Source organism: Rhinopithecus roxellana, chromosome 15, assembly GCF_007565055.1.
Source record: "Rhinopithecus roxellana isolate Shanxi Qingling chromosome 15, ASM756505v1, whole genome shotgun sequence".
Classification (NCBI taxonomy): Eukaryota; Metazoa; Chordata; class Mammalia; order Primates; family Cercopithecidae; genus Rhinopithecus; species Rhinopithecus roxellana.
In genome coordinates, this window is record NC_044563.1 from 6045556 (window position 1) to 6063660 (window position 18105).

At 50.5% G+C, this 18105-nt stretch overlaps 1 protein-coding gene and 1 long non-coding RNA gene across 6 annotated transcripts; one reads left to right on the top strand and one right to left on the bottom strand.

The window, feature by feature from the left end:
• Positions 1-411: 411 nt before the first annotated feature.
• LOC115893485 lies at positions 412-6185 on the bottom strand. Of its 3 annotated transcripts, none has more exons than XR_004053483.1 (4): positions 6123-6185; positions 5047-5248; positions 2164-2306; positions 412-536 (listed from the first exon to the last, which is right to left on the bottom strand). It is a non-coding gene; the product is annotated as an uncharacterized LOC115893485 (long non-coding RNA). The 3 variants fall into 3 exon arrangements; XR_004053482.1 differs by having other exon boundaries at positions 5047-5331; positions 6123-6147; XR_004053481.1 differs by lacking the exon at positions 6123-6185 and having other exon boundaries at positions 5047-5437.
• Positions 6186-6286: 101 nt separating this feature from the next.
• Positions 6287-18057, top strand: C15H11orf24 (chromosome 15 C11orf24 homolog). Of its 3 annotated transcripts, none has more exons than XM_010366306.2 (4): positions 6287-6429; positions 10058-10255; positions 15691-15865; positions 16638-18057. In XM_010366306.2, the coding sequence occupies exons 3-4, from the start codon at positions 15790-15792 to the stop codon at positions 17774-17776; spliced, it is 1215 nt and encodes a 404-aa protein (XP_010364608.1). In that variant the 5' UTR covers positions 6287-6429; positions 10058-10255; positions 15691-15789; the 3' UTR covers positions 17777-18057. The 3 variants fall into 3 exon arrangements, with proteins under 3 accessions (XP_010364608.1, XP_030774653.1, XP_030774652.1); XM_030918792.1 differs by having other exon boundaries at positions 6313-6640; XM_030918793.1 differs by lacking the exon at positions 10058-10255 and having other exon boundaries at positions 6307-6429.
• Positions 18058-18105: the final 48 nt, after the last annotated feature.

The following is an 18105-nucleotide window of genomic DNA, read 5'->3' on the forward strand; positions in this document are numbered from 1 at the left end:
ATGAATACAGCTGCTATAAACACTTCCTACAGATACTCGTGTGGACATATGTTTTCATTTCCCTAGAGTAAATACCTGAGTGGGACTGCTGGGTCATATATATATGTATGTTTAACTGCCAAACTGTTTTCCAAAGTGGTTGTACCATTTTCCATTCCCACCAGCAACTCTATGGGAGTTCAGGTTGCTCTGAGTCTTCACAGATACTTGGCATTTTCATTTTGGGCCTGGAAGCAGGGTTGAAGGGAACCCCCACGACGCTGGTGCCACTGTTACTGAGTGTTCATTCCACAAGGGGGTTCAGTTTGTGAAAATCCATCAAGCTGTCAACGTATATATGCACTTTTCTGTACGTATACTAATCCTCAATAAAAACTCCTTAAGCCATATCAAATACATGTGAACTAAATTAAGTAACCATTTATTCAAATTAACATGCTTTAAAAAAATCGAAATTAAAAAAACTCAGAGTGAAGTCCATAGCAGCCTGGTTTCATAATCCTGAAGATTTTTCCCCGGCCGTTCATGGTGAATACCTAAAAACCAAATCAATACTTCTGAACATTATAAGAGGCATGTCAGGAGGCTCAGTCCAATAACGCATATTTAATTTCACTCCTATCCCCATCAATGATTCACTTTTATTCTCAAAATTCTCATAATTGTAATATTCTTAGTTTTGTGTTCAGAACATAAAAATAAACCTTCTATTTTCAAATAATGACAATAAAGGGTGGAGCATGAAGGGGAGTATTGGCTTCCTCCCGAATGGGAACTACCTTTAATGACAGAGAACAGCTCCTTCCAGAGGGAGTTTCCGGTGACCAGGGAAGGGCTTCTGCCTGGTGTGACAAAGGTGGCACCATGGAGGGGTTTGGAATGGTTTGGGACTCGGGGACTTCAAGTCGTTCCAAACTCTAGAGAATCCTCTTCCAAACACCAGAGTCCTGCTCTTTTGTAATCAGTAATAGTAACAATGGGTCCAGGTGCGGTGGCTCACGCCTGTAATCCCAGCACTTTGGGAGGCCAAGGTAGGCAGACCCTCTGAGGTCAGGAGTTTGAGACCAGATTGGCTAACATGGCGAAACCCCGTCTCTACTAAAAATACAAAAATTAGCCGGGTGTGGTAGTGCACGCCTGTAATCCCAGCTACTGGGGAGGCTGAGGCAAGAGAATTACTTGAACCCAGGGGGTGGAGGTTGCAGTGAGCCAAGATTGCGCCACTGCACACCAGTCTGGGCGACAGGACAAGACTCCATCTCAAAAACAAAACACACGGCCGGGCGCGGGGGCTCACGCCTGGAATCCCAGCACTTTGGGAGGCCGAGACGGGCGCATCACGAGGTCAGGAGATCGAGACCATCCTGGCTAACACGGTGAAACCCCGTCTCTACTAAAAACTACAAAAAACTAGCCGGGCGAGGTGGCGGCGCCTGTAGTCCCAGCTACCCGGGAGGTTGAGGCAGGAGAATGGCGGGAACCCGGGAGGCGGAGCTTGCAGTGAGCTGAGATCCTGCCACAGCACTCCAGCCTGGGCGACAGAGCGAGACTCCGTCTCAAAAACAAAAATACAAAAAACTAGCCGGGCGACGAGGCGGGCGCCTGTAGTCCCAGCTACTTGGGAGGCTGAGGCAGGAGAATGGCATAAACCCGGGAGGCGGAGCTTGCAGTGAGCTGAGATCCGGCCACTGCACTCCAGCCTGGGCGACAGAACCAGACTCCGTCTCAAAAAAACCAAAACAAAACAAAACAAAAACAACAACAACAACAAAAAAAAACACACAAAAAAGTGGCTAATATTTACTCACTCCTCTCTGTGTCATGCCCCATTATAAGCAATTTACACGCACTTATGTGTCACTGAATTCCCATAAGCATCTCATGAGGCAGGACCTATTACTCCTCTATTTCAGCATACAGTTCTCATGAGTCATAGATTTCACATTTGCAAATTCACTTAGTAGGTAAAATTTATGTGGAACCCCACTGCCGCACCCCCCTGCCTCCCGCACACACACACACAAATCAATACTTGCAGCACTTCTGAGGTCATGAGCCTGTACATGCCATGTGCCTGGAGTGGGGAAAATCCGAGTTGCCATGTGCTGGAGTCCCTGGCTGAGACCCAGCAAGGACGCTCTCTCTGCCCTCATTTCTGCTCACCTGTAAACAAGGGTCCATTTCTTGGTCTGTTTAGCGCCACATCTTTGTAATTTTTTGCTTTTCTTTGGTGGTGGTTTTGCTTTTTTAAATGGCCCACACACATAGGATTGAAGTGTTATCTAGTGTTCCTCAGTGCAAAAGGTCTGTTTTAGGGAGAAAATACATGTTAGAGGTACTTCATTCAGGCATGAGTTATATGCTGTTGTCTGTGGGTTTGATACCAGTGGGCTGGGGAGGTGCCCAAACGCAGGGGGGACTTTAACCCCAGGCTCTTGACCTCATTACGAAAAGGAATTCAAGGATGAGTCAGAAAATAGTGAAAGTACAGAGACTTATTACAAGGTGAAAAGTACATACTCAAGAAAGAGGAATGTAGGCCTACTCAAGAGAGAGTCGAGCAATGGTTTGGGGTTTCTATCTTTATGGGTTTCTTTAACAAAGAGGTAGAATATTCATGAAAATTCCTGGGAAAAGGTGGAGATTTCTTGGAGTGGTGGTGTCACCCATTTTTGTGCCAAATGTGAGTGTTCCTGAAACTGTCATGGTGCTTGTGGTTGTGTGTTTAGTATATTAATGAGCACACAATGAGGTCCTAGGGGAAGCCTAGGTCAAGCCCAGCGCCATGTTGGGTCCAGTCAGTCTTAGCCAGCTTGGTTCACATCTTGGGTTTTCAGGGTCTTAGCAGACAATAGTCTCTAGTCATGTAAAACTGCTGCCTGGACTTTAATTCTCCTGTGACTACCCTGTATTATTCTCGTCCCATTTTTAATGTTAATTAATGAGTCAATAATAGACATTAAATAAGGCTTCTTTTTGTTTGTTTCTGTTTTGTTTTGAGATGGAGTCTTACTCTGTTGCCCAGGCTGCAGTACACTGGCACGATCTTGGCTCTCTGTAGCCTCCATCTCCGGGATTCAAGTGATTCTCCTGCCTCAGCCTCCCCAGTAGCTGGGACTGTAGGCACGTGCCACCACGTCCAGCTAATTTTTGTGTTTTTAGTGGAGATGGGGTTCCACCATGTTGGCCAGGCTGGTCTCGAACTCCTGACCTCAGGTGATCCACCCGCCTCGGCCTCCCAAAGTGCTGGGATTACAGGCATAAGCCACTGCGTCTGGCCTAAATAAGGCATCTTTAAATGGAAACACACACAAAAAACAAAGTAATGTGTATCGATCTGTTGATAAAAATGTGATCAGAGGCTCACAGGAACCTAACCCTGTATCTTCCCTAGGAGCTGTGGTTTCCAAGGAGCAGTATTTGCCAAATCCATGTACTGGGTGCCTTTATTCAACATAACTGCTGCCAATACCAGAATTGACTATGACGACGAAACTGAGGCACAGAGCCTAAGCCTCTTGTTTGTTGTCATTTAGCAAAAAAATGAAGGAGCCAGGATCTGAAACCAGGCAGTGTCATTCCAGAGCCCTAACTTTCAAATGTTGTATCTAGCAAGGTCTTACATTCAAATAACACTGTAAATTCAACAACAAAGAGGACCAAGCTCCGAATTTATTCAGCTATTTCTGCCCAGAAAGCTCCTGAAATGATCAGTGCCCGGAGACAAAAGGTACAGGATGTAAGTATAACGTTCTCTATGTTATCCACAGCCCTGAGAAGCAGCTGGTCTGCCTGGCTTTACTCGCCCTAACACTCCACAGAACAGTGATGCAGTTCCCAGAGCTGTGCCTTCAATGGACACTAGGTTTCAGGTGACCCCAAAGATGCTATCAGAGAATATGACTTTCCCATAGGAGAGAATGGGTTTCCCGGTATGTTGGACCATCTCAGTCAGATATTTCTGTTGTCGGAAACCTATCACTAACACTCTAGACTGGAGATCAGCAGATATATTCTGTAAAGGGCCAGACAGTAAAGGACTTGTGGGCCATATAGTCTCTACAACGAGTCGACTGTGCCCTTTTATCAAAAAAGCAGCCACCTATGCAGCCATTAGGTATTAGACAATACCTAATGAAAAGGCATGACTCTGTTCCAATAGAACTTTAAGAAAGCAGATGGGCTGGGTGCGGTGGCTCACATTTGTAACCCCAGCACTTTGGGAGGCTGAGGCGGGCAGATCACGAGGTTAGGAGATCAAGACCATCTTGGCCAACATGGTGAAACCCCGTCTCTACTAAAAAGTACAAAAAATTAGCCCGGCGTGGTGGCGTATGCCTGTAGTCCCAGCTACTCGGGAGGCTGAGGCAGGAGAATGGTGTGAACCCGGGAGGCAGAGCTTGCAGTGAGCTGAGATCACGTCACTGCACTCCAGCCTGGGTGACAGAGCAAAATTCCTGTCTCAAAAAAAAAAACCACAGCAGATGGAGGGCCAGCTGCCCAGCTGCTCTGGAGAAAAGGAGGAGCTGTGTCTTATCTTTGTAATTTCAGCCCCAGCAGTAAAAATTGTCCCTATGTTGCCAAAGAGGAAATGAAAACACAGAGTCACAGTCTTTTTTTTTTTTTTTTTTTTTTTTTTGGAGTCTCGCTCTGTCGCCCAGGCTGGAGTGCAGTGTTGTGATCTCGGCTCACTGCACCCTCCCCCTCCCAGGTTCAAGCAATTCTCCTGTCTCAGCCTCCCGAGTAGCTGGGACTACAGGCACACGCCACCACGCCTGGCTAATTTTTCTATTTTTAGTAGAGACGGGTTTCACCGTATTGGTCAGGCTGGTCTCAAACTCCTGACCTCAGGTGATCCGCCTGCCTTGACCTCCCAAAATGCTGGGATTACAGGCGTGAGCACAGAACTAAAATCTGCCTGCCGATTGAATATTTTCACTTCCGGAGTGAGCCTCAATACTGTACTTCATTTTAGATCTGAACTAGTTAGAAAAATTAAAGCAAATACATAGCAAAAGGATCTGATCTTCACATGATCCAACCGACCTTGGGTCTCAGCAAACTCACGTCTGTGCAGGTTAAGTTCCACACATGAACTGTGACTGAACTGCGGACGGTGGTGGTGACATCAAATCGCATTTCAGGTGCTCCCAGAGCTCAGAGTGGATGGTTGATCCTGTCTTTGCACAATCTCAGCTTTCTGTGTCTGTTAGCTTCCTAGTCCAAGACCCCAAGGCAGGCTATAAAACTGGAAATATAGTCTTGGTTTGCTCCTGTGAAATCATCCTTCGCTGACAGGTTTTGGTTTGGACCGGAGGAATGCCTGAGGGTCTTACACACACTGGAATTCAGTCACAGAACTACTAACTTGCAAAGTCTATTTCTTTTTCCTTCCTTCCTTCTTGATCTGAAACCTCCACTTCCCTCCGGATTCAAGCAATTATCCTGCCTCGGCCTCCCGAGTAGCTGGGGCTACCGGCGTACGCCGCCACGCCCGGCTAATTTTTTGTATTTTAGTAGAGACGGGGTTTATCATGTTGCCCAGGCTAGTCTCGAACTCCTGAGCTCAGGTAATCCGCCCGTCTCGGCCTCCCAAAGTGCTAGGATTATAGGCAAGAGCCACCAAGCCCGGCCTGCAAAGCCTATTTCTAACCAAAGTCAAGTCCCACACACTTGCCTCTACACTGCGTTTTGCTCCTTTGTTATCCCAGGTTTTACAATTACAGAGCACTTGATGAGCCTGTTTCCACGTCTGTAAAATGGGGCGAAGTTCTTCACCGTGCTACTGCAGAGTTAAGCCACTGGCCCTGTAGGCAAAGTGCTTAGAACGGGCGTGGCACGCTGTGGGTGCACAGAAACGCTCGCTGCCATCCCCACTCTAACTACCGGGCACCCCAGCGCCCCGCCAGGGGCTGAAGAAACGTGGGAGTAAGCGGAGGAACGCGAAGGGCGTGTGCCCGTGAAAGGTCTCACGAGGCGTTTCGAAGTCGCCTCTTCAGGCTGGGCCGCCGCCAAGGTGCTTCTGAGCTCACCCAGCCCAACCCGGGCACCCTGGGACCCCAAGACGGCAGCGGGCACAGCTGGGCAGCCGAGCCCCGGGAACACCCACTTCCGCCACAGACCTGCTCAAAATAGCTCCTTCTGGCAGCGCGCAAGACATGGCCCGAGCCGGCCCTGGGGAGGCGGTGCCTGAGAGCAGACAACCCCCCTACTTCCGGCTCGCCTCTGGTAGCCACAGGCCCGTCGCAGCCGTCCCACGCCCAGACCACGCCCTCCATGACGTCACTTCCGGCGTTTGGGCGGGGCCCAAGCAGGGCGCGCTGCCCGGAGCTGCCTAGGTTGCGCTCCCGGCCACGTCCCCGCGCCGGGCTGCGGGCTCCTTCCTACCGTCGTAGGGCCGCCGGGCCGCCGCGGGCCTGCTGCGCCCGGGTAAGGGGCTCGCACTGCCGTCCGGGGAGCTGCTGTCAGGGCTCCCTGACCGGCTTGGGACTGAGAGGCAGAGGTGGGGGGGCAGGAGGAGGGTTGGATGGTGGCACGAGGGGCAGGGGGAGAGTGAGTGGGGCTGAGAGAGGCAGGAGGAACGGGACAGGAGGAGCCGCGGATGGGGCACGCACAGAGCGCAAGACGCTGAGCAATGCGGGTACGGAAGGAGTCAACTGGGGGCCGAGCATGGCTGGGGGCCCAAGAGGCAGGAGGAGAGGGAGGAGGGCTGAGGGGGGTCCCAGACTGGAGAAGAGGCCCGCTTGTCCCATTTTGGGAGCAGAATGGGGACACTCTCGTAGGGGGGGCGAATTTGCCCTGGGGTCTTTCCCTGGCAAGCCCAGGACGGGACTGAACCCCAAGAAGTGTTGCTCTCAGAGTTGAGTGACCCAGACCTATCCCCCAGACGCTCTCTCTACCTGGGTGGAGGTTATGCATCCCCCAGCTTCCCTCCCCTGCCCATCTGTCTCCCTGCCTGCTTCCGCCGTGCGAGTCACTTAGTAGCCCCCGTGTGACTGCTTAGCATGTTGACTTAATCTTTAGGCTGATAGGAGGAATCGGCCTCCACACGCATGGTTTGCCACCAGAAATAATCATCGTGCTTAGAAATCTGACTTTAACAACTTGCAGTTATCCCTCGCCCCAGGAAAATCTCTAACAGTTCAATAAAATCAGCAAGGAAAAGATTTAAAATACAAATTTTTCCATTTATACAGTGGATCTGCCTAATGGACAAAGGAATGTCAGAGATACCCACGTTCTTAGCAAAAACTAGGCCCTAGCATTTAGCTGTGATACCAAAACTTCCAGAAACCTGGAAGCAAGCAATGTATTTAATGTAATGTAATAAATATCCAATGTTCCAGGTTTCCGTCTGCCACAGAGTCACATCCTTTGGACTACAGGACAATGTCTATATACACAAAGACATAAGTCTGTGTTCCTTGGGCTTCTGCAACCAAAGTTCAGCCAGGTGACGTGTCAGGATTAGGTACCTGCAGTTTGCCCTGTATTTGTTTTTGCAGTTCCTACTCCTTGGTATCTGTAACTTGCCTAACTTGGTGTGAGGACCTGGCCGTGTTGCTGCTGAGTGTGTCTTAATAGCCTGATAGAATGTAGGGGTAACAGCTGTAGTCCTTTACCAAGCTTCAGGATTACTTGTGTTGGGTCTTTGGAACATCTCTGTGCTAGAAAAAAAGAATTAAGTTATTTATTTCCTTTTTCTTTTTAAGAGATGGGGTCTCACTATGTTGTCCAGGCTGAACTCAAACTTCTGGGCTTACAATCCTCCCACCTCAGCCTCCTGAGTATCTGGGATTACAGGCATGCAGCACCGTGCCTGGAGTCCAGTTTTGTGTAACTTGCATGAAGTGCCCTACATGTAACAAGCCAAGGTTGAGAACACAAGAATTCAGACAAGATGCATTGGGAGGCCCATCTCAAGGTCACGCACCAGAAAAGGATAGGGAGGTTGACGCCCAGGGGCACAGTCTAGGGGTGCACAGTCTAGGGGTGTATCACCTGGCTTAAGGGGTATCCTGTTGCACCTTCCTTGCAGATCCTATGGGGAGCTGACCCCTGAAGAAGGGTAACTCCCAGTGCCAGCCTAACCCGTCTTTCTATCCGTCCTGGTCTCCAACTTAATACAAACTTAATTCTCTCTTGCTCATTCCCCTCCTGCCCCCGGGGTCTCTTTTTTCCCATCTATTATGGTCTGAGACCCTGATCTACCCAGTCTCCCTGTACCAGATAATAATGAGAATAACTGGGTGGGGTCCCGAGACCCACACCCTAATTTTGGCTTGAAGCCCTTGCAGGGGAAACAGTTATTTTAAATGTTGTTAATGGCTTGTCCATCATGAGTCAACTTATAAAGATGACCGCAGGTCCCTGCATGGGATCTTGACGTTTAGAATATTCTGTTGGAAAGTGGAGGCAGGACCATAGCAGAGGGATGAAGTCATAGGACAACGAAGGCCTGTTCTTGACTACACAGTGGCCAGTTCCTGTTTCTGTGGAAGTGACCACCGGCCCCACCGGCTGGGAGGGAATAAGTGGTAATGGTATCCAGCAGAAGTTTCCTGAGAAACCCGTGGAGTGTTCTGAGATAGCCTTGTGGACATGCTCCATGTGTGTGCTATCACCTTTGTGTGTGTGATTTTGCATGTATGTGTGTGCATGTGTGAGTGCACATGTGTGGTGGCATGTGTACATGTGTGGTGGCATGTGTACATGTGCAGATGGACACACGTGCAGCTGTGCACACACAAGCGTGTGTGACTAAGTGCATGTGTGTGTGGCTGTGTGTGCACACGTGGGCATCTGTCTGTATTGGGAGCAGGCCCACGGTGGTCCTTGATATCACCACCTACTGATAACCTGCCCGTGATAAGAGGTGACGAGCTGTTTCTGTAATCTCCTGAGTTCACGTTAAATATTCATCAATGAGAAAATCATTTGTGCAGGTTAACATCTTTGCATTATGGCTGTGCTCCTGGATTCCTCTAAAGTTTTGGTTAGCTCCTAGGAAAATGTCCCTCCTGGTACATAGATCATGTAGTCTCTCTAAATTATGGAAATCAGTGTGTGAAACTGTATCAGGTGGGTAACTCTGTGCTTTTCTGCTTAGGGGCTTGAAGGACTTGAAGAAAATACGCTGGTTTCTTACCTTGGAGGTTTTCAGAAATGTTTTCCAAAAGTGATACATGCTTGTTAAAAAAAAAAAGAAAGAAAGAAATGAAATAGAGAATGAAATCACTATTATATATGGTGAATCCATTCTCCAGGGATAATCATTAACATTCTAGTGCAAATCTTTCCAGACCCTTGAATAAGTGTCTTTTTTAACAAAAATAGGATCATGGTCCACACGCTGCTGTGTAACCTGCCTTGTTCGTTTATTGATGCGTGCTATATATCTTCGCACGTCAATAAGTAGAGAGTTGTGTATTTTTAACAGTTGCCATAGTATTTTATATATGAATGGGGCCATACTTGACAGAACTATTCCACTTTTTTACTCTTTCTAAATAATGTTGTGAGAAATATCTTTGTAGATCATCTTTGGACATCTGTCTGAGTGTTTCCTTAGAAGAAACTGCAGTAGAAGTTGCTGCATCGGAGGTTTTTTTTTTTTTGAGACGGAGTTTTGCTCTTATTGCCCGGGCTAGAGGGCAGTGGTGCAATCTCGGCTCACTGCAACCTCTGCCTTCTGGTTTCAAGTGATTCTCCTGCCTCAGCCTCCCAAGTCGCTGGGATTACAGGTGCCCGCCACCACGCCCAGCTAATTTTTTTGTATTTTTAGTGGAGATGGGGTTTCACCATGTTGATCAGGCTGGTCTGAAACTGCTGACCTCGTGATCCACCTGCCTCGGCCTCCCAAAGTGCTGGGATTGCAGGCATGAGCCACCGCGCCCGGCCCGCATCGGAGGTTTTGAATTGAAGGCTTTGATCCATGTTGTCGTTGTCCCAGTGGAATGAATGATCTGTTGAATGCTGCTCTTTCTGTGCCTCCCTCCTTGCTGGAATTTTCCCTCATGCTTTTCCTAAGGAATGTGGACTTTCTTTCAAACTCTAGATGCGTCTGTTACCAGAGTGGAGAGTCTGCCTTCGTCTCACATGTGCCACAAAGGATGGCATGGCCCGGGAGTGCCCCACCACGTGGCTTTCACCCCCTGCAAAGCCAGATCTCACCCAGCGACACAGTGCCAAGCTCGCAGCTCTCCAAGGAGGAAGATGGCCCAGGCTGGGGGCATGCCCTTAGCAGCGGCCTCTGGTGAGTGTCCTGGCCCTGCAGGCTGGGCCTGCCTGTTGGGTGATGGGACAGTGAGCCCAGAGGGAGCTTTGCAGGGTCACCAGAGGGTCAAGAGAAAAGGAAAGACAGCCAAGCCTTATAGTAACCAAGGAAGGCCCAGTCTGTGGCCCTTAACTGTCACAAGCCCTGCCTCTTTTTTTTTTTTTTTTTTTTTTTTGAGACAAGGTTTTGGTTCCGTGTTCCAGGCTGGAGAACAGTGGTGCAATCTTGGCTTACTGCAACCTCTGCCTCCCAGGTTCAAGCCATCCTCCCACCTTAGACTCTGGAGTAACTGGGACTACAGATGCACGCCACCATGCCTGGCCAATGTCTGCATTTTTTGTAAAGATGGGGTTTCACCATGTTGCCCAGGCGGTCTCTAACTCGTGAGCTCAATCCACCCACCTGCCTCGGCCTCTCAAGGTGCTGGGATTACATGCATGAGTCATTGCTCCTGACAGGGAGGCCTTGTCTTCTGAGTGAACTGGGGTGGTGGCCCATGGACAGGATGGGGATCATGCGATCCTCTGCAACCCTCTTCGGCTTTGTGATAGAAATGCAGGTTACCTCAAGAGGTTCTCCCTGACCTTGGTGATGCTGTGGGCACTCACAGAAGCCTCCTCTGTGCTGCAGGGAGGCTGTTCTCACTGATGCGGGGTGCTGGAGGGCGCCTCTTAGCAGATGATGATGAGAGGCTGTCCCCTCCCAGGAAGGAGAAGGTCCTTGTCTGTTCCAAGGCAAGGAACTGGACAAGGAGGAGGAGGTTCATTCAGTACATTGGGTCTGATCCTCTCTGCTGTAGCTGGAGCACAGTCCCTGAAGCTGGCTCAAGTGCCAAGGCAGGGGCTAGCAAACTGGGCCGAATCCCACCTGCTGCCTGTTTGTATAAAGTTTTATTGGGACACAGCCGTGCCCACCATTCACATCTATTCCAGGGCTCCCTCTGTACCGGAATGGCAGAATTGAGTAGCTAAGACACAGACCGAATGGCCCACAGAGTCCCAAATATTTGCTGTCCTGACTTCTATAGGGAAAGTGTGCTGACCCCTGCCCTAGAGATTTGTAGTGAGGGGGCAACAGAAGACCTGGGGCTGGGCTACATTCAGGAGCTGAGACCCTCTTCACCCATAAGAAGCCCCTGCCAATCATCTCGCCTTTAACTCACCCAGAGGACTTCAAATCCTGGGCTCAGGCCTGGGGAACATCTGGAGCCCGGGGTGGTAGCATTTTAAAGGCATTTGGTAGATGTTACTGACCCGAGAGAGCCGTTTAAATACTCATATTTATCAAAAGCCCAGCTGCACAGCCTTGGCCCATGGAGGATTGTGAGTTCTTTGTGCCCGCAACCTTCCAGTTTCAGTTCTGCCCGGCGTGATACTGGTTAGTTTCTTCCCTCCCCACCCCCCGCCGCCACTTTTTTTCTGTCAGAACAAATAATGCTTTTTGCACTCTAGATCTGTGGTTTGTAAGGCCAAGTAATTTTTCTAAACCCCTAACACATCAGGAGCCCTTACAGACCATTTTGAAGAGAAAGCACCATTTGAAGCTAGGGAAAAGTGAGTGACTCTCGGAAAGAGACCGGAAGTCTCCTGGAATACACCAGCCTTTTAGAAGGGTGTGTGCTCTAAGGGCTTTTTCCAGCCCCGGGGCAACTTGACAGCCGTCCATGTGGATTACAGGAGGCAGAAAGCCACCCAGGGGCTTCTTGTTGCACAGTGGCTGCTTTTGCGTAGCTGGAAGTGCTTCTTGGGTGGGCTGCTGGCTAAGCCAGGTACCCTGCTGGGTCCTTGTCCGCATGATCCCATGTCACTCCCGTGCAGCTCACCGAGGCTCAGAAGTCCTGTGGCTGCACATATCACTTGGTTAGTGAGCTTGGGAGCTGGGGTTGGAACGCAGGCAGTGCTGTTGGCCTGTGTGTGTCCTGCTGGTCTCCCAGTCCCCTTGCATGGTCTGTTGCCCCTATTGCAGTGGCTTCCTCAAGGGAACGACAGTGAATGCTGAAAGACCTAAAAGGCTGCTCCTGCCAGTCATGCAGTCGGTGGCCCCTTCGTCCCTCAGTGACCAATGGGCAGCTCACCCAGCACCCCCAAGCCCCAGTCCGCATGCAGCTATGCAGCTTGGGGCCCCACTTTGCTATGGGCTGCTAAGTGCTGGTTTCCTTGTGACTGTTTTCATTATTTTATCTAACAAAACAAATCAACCAAACCAAGTAACTTTTTTATTAAGTTTTTTATTAACTTTTTTATTAACTTTATTAAGTTAAGGGCCGGGCACAGTAGCTCATGCCTGTAATCCCAACCCTTTGGAAGCCACGGCAGGAAGACTGTTTCAGCTGAGGAGCTGGAGACCACCCTAGGCAACATAGCGAGAACCCTCTCTCCACAAAAAAAAAAAAAAAAAAAAAATAGCCAGGTGTGGTGGCGTGCACCTGTGACTCCAGCTGAGGTAGCAGGATCATTTGAGCCTGGGAAGTCAAAACTGTAGTGAGGTACGATCGTGCCACTGCACTCCAGCCTGGGCAGCAGAGCAAGACCCATCTCAAAAAAATAAAAATGTGCTAAGGCTTCCACATCACTTCTGTGGAGCATTAGAATGAAGGAGAGGTCTTTGCTTTACAGCGACTTGGGCCGGCTGTGGGGACCACTGCAGTCTCTGAAGTAGGGAAGTCACTCATTCACTCACACCTTCATTCATTGAGACAGCCTCTATGTCAGGTGCCTGGATTGCTGCCCCTCACTGGCTGCCCCTGCCTCCCCTCTTGCTAAAAGCACCTTCCTGTTCTTGTCTAAGGCCGTGCAGGGACTCCCATTTCCCTACTGTGAAATCTAAACTGCCACGTGGCTCCTGGGGCCTCCTCACACTCTCCAGACTAATCGCCATCTCACCATGCTCTCCCTTGCCTCTGACCCTGCTGTTGTCATCTGCTGCTCCCTCTCCACCTGCCTGCCCACCCCCACCCAGCTTTCAGAATGTGGCCCAGGCGTCACTTTCCCAGGAAACCTTCCTTGGCATGCTGACCACACCACCACTGGCTGAACTGTGTCCTCTGGGGCCCAGCCATCCTTGGGGCTTCTGCCCAGAGGAACAGCCTACCTCACTCTTCAAGGCCTGCCCACGTGCTGTCTCCTCCCTGCTTCCCAGCACTGAGTCACACCCTGCTTGTGCCAGCCTGCAGTGACCTCTTTTCTGTGTCTCCCGTGGACTGTAGGTCCCTGAAGAGGTTTTGTGTTTTTCACCTTTTTGTCCTAAGTGTACTGCCTGGCACATGAGTAAGCACTCAGTAAATACTGGATGAAAGGATGGGTGGGTGGGTGGGTGGATGGATGGACGGGTGGGTGGGTGGGTAGATGGACAGATGAATAGATGGATGGAAAAGTGGATGGATGGATGGACAGATGGACAGATGAGTAGATGAATAGAATAGTGGGTAGATAGATGGATGGGTGGGTGGATGGATGGATGGATGCTGGATGGATAAATGAACTTATGGATGGACCGATGAGTAGATGGACAGAATAGTGGGTGCATGAATGGATGGATGGATGAGTAGGTGGATGGATGGACTTATGGATGAACAGATGAATAAATGGATAGAATAGTGGGTGAATGGATGGGTAGGTGGATGGATGGGTGGCTGGATGGATGGATAGGTGGATAGATGAATGGGTGGCTGGACGGATGGGTGGATGGGTGGGTGGGTGGGTGGATGGATGGATGGATAGATGGATGAGTAGATGAATAGAATAGTAGATAGATGGATGGGTTGGTGGGTAGATGGATGGATGGATGAATGAACTTATGGATGGACAGATGAGTAGATGGATAGAATAGTGGGGGGATGGATGAGTGGGTGGGTGGGTGGATGGATGGATAGTTGGAGAGACTTATGGATGGACAGATGAGTAGATGGATAGAATAGTACGTGGATGGATGCATGGACTTATGGATGGACAAATGAGTAGATGGATAGAATAGTGAGTGGATGGATGGATGGGTGGATGGATGGATGGAGGGGTGGGTGGATGGATGGACAGATGAGTAGATAGGATATAGTGGGTGGGTGGATGAGTGGGTGGGTGGATGGATGGATGAACATATGAATGGACAGATGAGTAGATGGATAGAATACTGGATGGCTGGATGGATGGGTGGGTGGGTGGGTGAATGGATGGATGGATGGATGGATGGATGGATGGATGGATGGATGGACTGACTTATGGACAGCTGAGTAGATGGATAGAATAGTGGGTGGATGGATGGGTAGGTGGGTAGGTGGATGGATGGACAGATGAGTAGATGGATAGGATATAGTGGGTGGATGGATGAATGGATGGGTGGGTGGGTGGGTGGATGGATGGATGGATGGACAGATGAGTAGATGGATAGAATAGTGGGTGGGTGGGTAGATGGATGGATGGATGGATGCATGGATGGATGGATGGACTTATGGATGGACAGATGAGTAGATGGATAGAATAGTGAGTGGATGGATGGATGGGTGGGTGAATGGGTGGGTGAATGGATGGATGGACGGACTTACGGATGGACAGATGAGTAGATGGGTAGAATAGTGGATGGATGAGTGGGTAGATGGATGGGTGACTGGATGGATGGGTGGGTGGATGGACAGGATGGGTGGACGGATGGGTGGATGGATGGATGGATGAGTGGGTGGGTGGGTGGGTGGATGGATGGACAGATGGATAGGTGGAAGGATGGATGGATGGATGGATGGACAGACTTATGGATGGACAGATGATTAGATGGATAGAATAGTGGATGGATGGATGGATGGATGAGTGGGTGGATGGATGGATGGATGAGGGGATGGGTGGATGGACGGATGGATGGATGGATGGACTTATGGATGGACAGATGAGTAGATGGATAGAGTAGTGGGTGGATGGATGGATGGATGGGTGGGTGGGCAGGTGGATGGGTGAATGGATGGATTGATAGATGGCTAAGTAGTATCTTCCACGTGAAAGGCACAGTCACCTGTCACAGGGTGCACATGGGGTGCGTTAGGCTTGATTTGTACTCTGCAGACCATGGGAGAAGCTGAGGAGGAAGACTTGACCAGTCTTGGTGATGAGAAGGCCTTCACCCTATGAACACAGCCAAGTCTTAGCCCTCTCTCCTGCTCCTTTAAACTTTGAACTCTAGGATGGGAGCATGGGAACTTTTGCAGGTTGAGATTCATAGTGAAATCGGGTCAAGAAGTGATCAGATGCAAAGCACGGGGCAGATCGTTACTACACCATGGCTGAGGTCTTTTTGGGCACCAGGCCCTGGTCTCAGCACTTGCTCAGTCTGCACCTTGGATCCTGCCAGAGCCCTCCGCAGCAGATGCTCTCAGGCAAGGCTGTGTGTTGCTGGCCAGACGCCTTCTGACCAGCGTGCTTTCTTGACCACAGATCCCTTGGCCAAGCAGGAGAGAACCATTAGCAGCCTGAGGAGCTGGCTGGCTGGGAGCCTCAGGGATCACACAGCCTTGCTCCCAGCTCACCCGCAAGATGTGGACAGCTCTTGTGCTCATTTGGATTTTTTCCTTGTCCTTATCGGAAAGCCATGCGGCATCCAACGATCCACGTAAGTGAGAAAGCTGTGTGACTGGTGGATGGGCCCACGGTGGCCACAAAGCATGCTGAACCCATGAAAGCAGCATCTGCAAACCCAGGCCAATGCGTCAGGAACCCCAGCCCTCCCAGGTGCTGGGCAGGGAAGGGTTGTCAGGCCAACCTTCCTTCTCCAGGGCCATGGTGGGCAAAGAGCCCCTAGCAGGACCAGGCAGCTGAGCCCTGAAAGGTTTGCTTGCTTGGCCTGCAAGATTTGATGTCATCTCTAAATTGAACCTTCACTGGGGAGTTGGTTCCTTCATACATCAGATCTTTTGCTGCGTTCCCACTCTGTGCCATTCAGAAGAATTCCTGCAGCAAATGCTTTCACAAAGCCAAGCGTTCTTTCGTGATGTGAATATCTGTGCAGTTTATCTGCTTTGTAAACCTAGGTGTGTGTTCAGTGGGCTTTTAATGGTGAATCACACCTGTTGTGTGAGACTTTTACTCTGATGTTTTGGGAACTGGATCAAATAGTGAAGGTCTGAAGGCTTCAGTGGGCAGGGGGTTTCATAGAGGGCAAAGGAATTTTAAAATCAGATCGACAAGGGCTTTTTTCAATGAGCTGCATGACAACAGTGGGAAGAGAGATGGGGAGGAACATGTTTGCACATCACCTCCCCTGACTCTGGCCGGGCTGAGGAGGGGGGGCCCCACAGGGCTGGGTGGAAACCAATCCCTGAGCAATCTCCCTGCACAGGATTGAACATGATTGTCTCTCTTTTTCTCCGTTTTCTGACTTTAAGGCAACTTTGTCCCTAACAAAATGTGGAATGGATTAGTCAAGAGGAATGCATCTGTGGAAACAGTTGATAATAAAACGTCTGAGGATATAACCACGGCAGCAACTTCTTCTGTCACGTTGACCAAAGGGACTTCGGCAGCCCACCTCAACTCTACGGAAGTCACAACAGAGGACACAAGCACGACAGACGTGAGTGAACCAGCAACTTCAGGAGGTGCAGCTGATGGTGCGGCCTCCAATGCTCCCACGACTGCAGCCTCCAGTACGACTGCGGCCTCCAGCGCTCCCACGACTGCGGCCTCCAGCACTCCTACGACACTTGCACCCGTCACGCCTACATCCACAGGGCGGACCCCATCCACTACCGCCACTGGGCATCCATCTCTCAGCACAGCCCTCGCACAAGTGCCAAATAGCAGCACGGTGCCAAGAACAGCAACCCTGGCCACGTTGGCCACACATGCTCAGACTGTAGCAACCACAGCAAACACGGGCAGCCCCATGAGCACTTGGCCGAGTCCTTCCAAGCACATGCCCGGTGACACCACGGCAAGCCCTGCAGCCCCTACGCGTCCCCAAGCACAAGGTCCCATTAGCCAGGTGTCAGTGGACCAGCATGTGGTTAACACAACCCCAGAGCCCACCCCCACCCTCACAGTGGTGACCACCACCAAGGCACAAGCCAAGGAGCCAACTGCCAGCCCAGTGCCAGTGCCTCACACCAGCCCAATCCCTGAGGTGGAAGCCACGTCCCCCACGACACAGCCAAGCCCCACGCCATACACACAGAGGGCCGCTGGGCCAGGTACATCCCAGGCACCGGAGCAGGTAGCGACTGAGGACACGCCGGGTACCGATTCCACTGGGCCAACACCCAGGAGCTCAGGGGGCCCTAAGATGCTAGCCACGGACTCGTGCCAGCCCAGCACCCAAGGCCAGTACCTGGTGGTCACCACCGAGCCCCTCACCCAGGCCGTGGTGGACAAAACTATCCTCCTGGTGGTGCTGTTACTCGGGGTGACCCTTTTCATCGCAGTCTTGGTTTTGTTTGCCCTGCAGGCCTATGAGAGCTACAAGAAGAAGGACTACACCCAGGTGGACTACTTAATCAATGGGATGTACGCGGCCTCGGAAATGTGAGGGCCGGGCCCTTCTTTGTCCTTTCCTTTTGCCTTTGAGACCAAACCAAGTGCTTCCAAATTCTTTTGGTGCAATTTAGGAGATATGCCAGATGCTTAAACACATTGAATTGCTGTCAGACTAATTCCATGATCACTAAAGAGTTGCTGCTTTTTTCATATTTATTTTTGTAGATGATCCTGTGCCCACGAGCAGCTGGGGGTTCCACCTCAGGGTGGGGCGGGCAGGGCCCTGTGCCCCCAGGTGTCGGAGCCTGACCTGAATTAAAGTACTGACTGCTCCACAGTCGTGTGGGTGCATCCTGCTCCTCGGGGCGCCTGCCTTTCTGC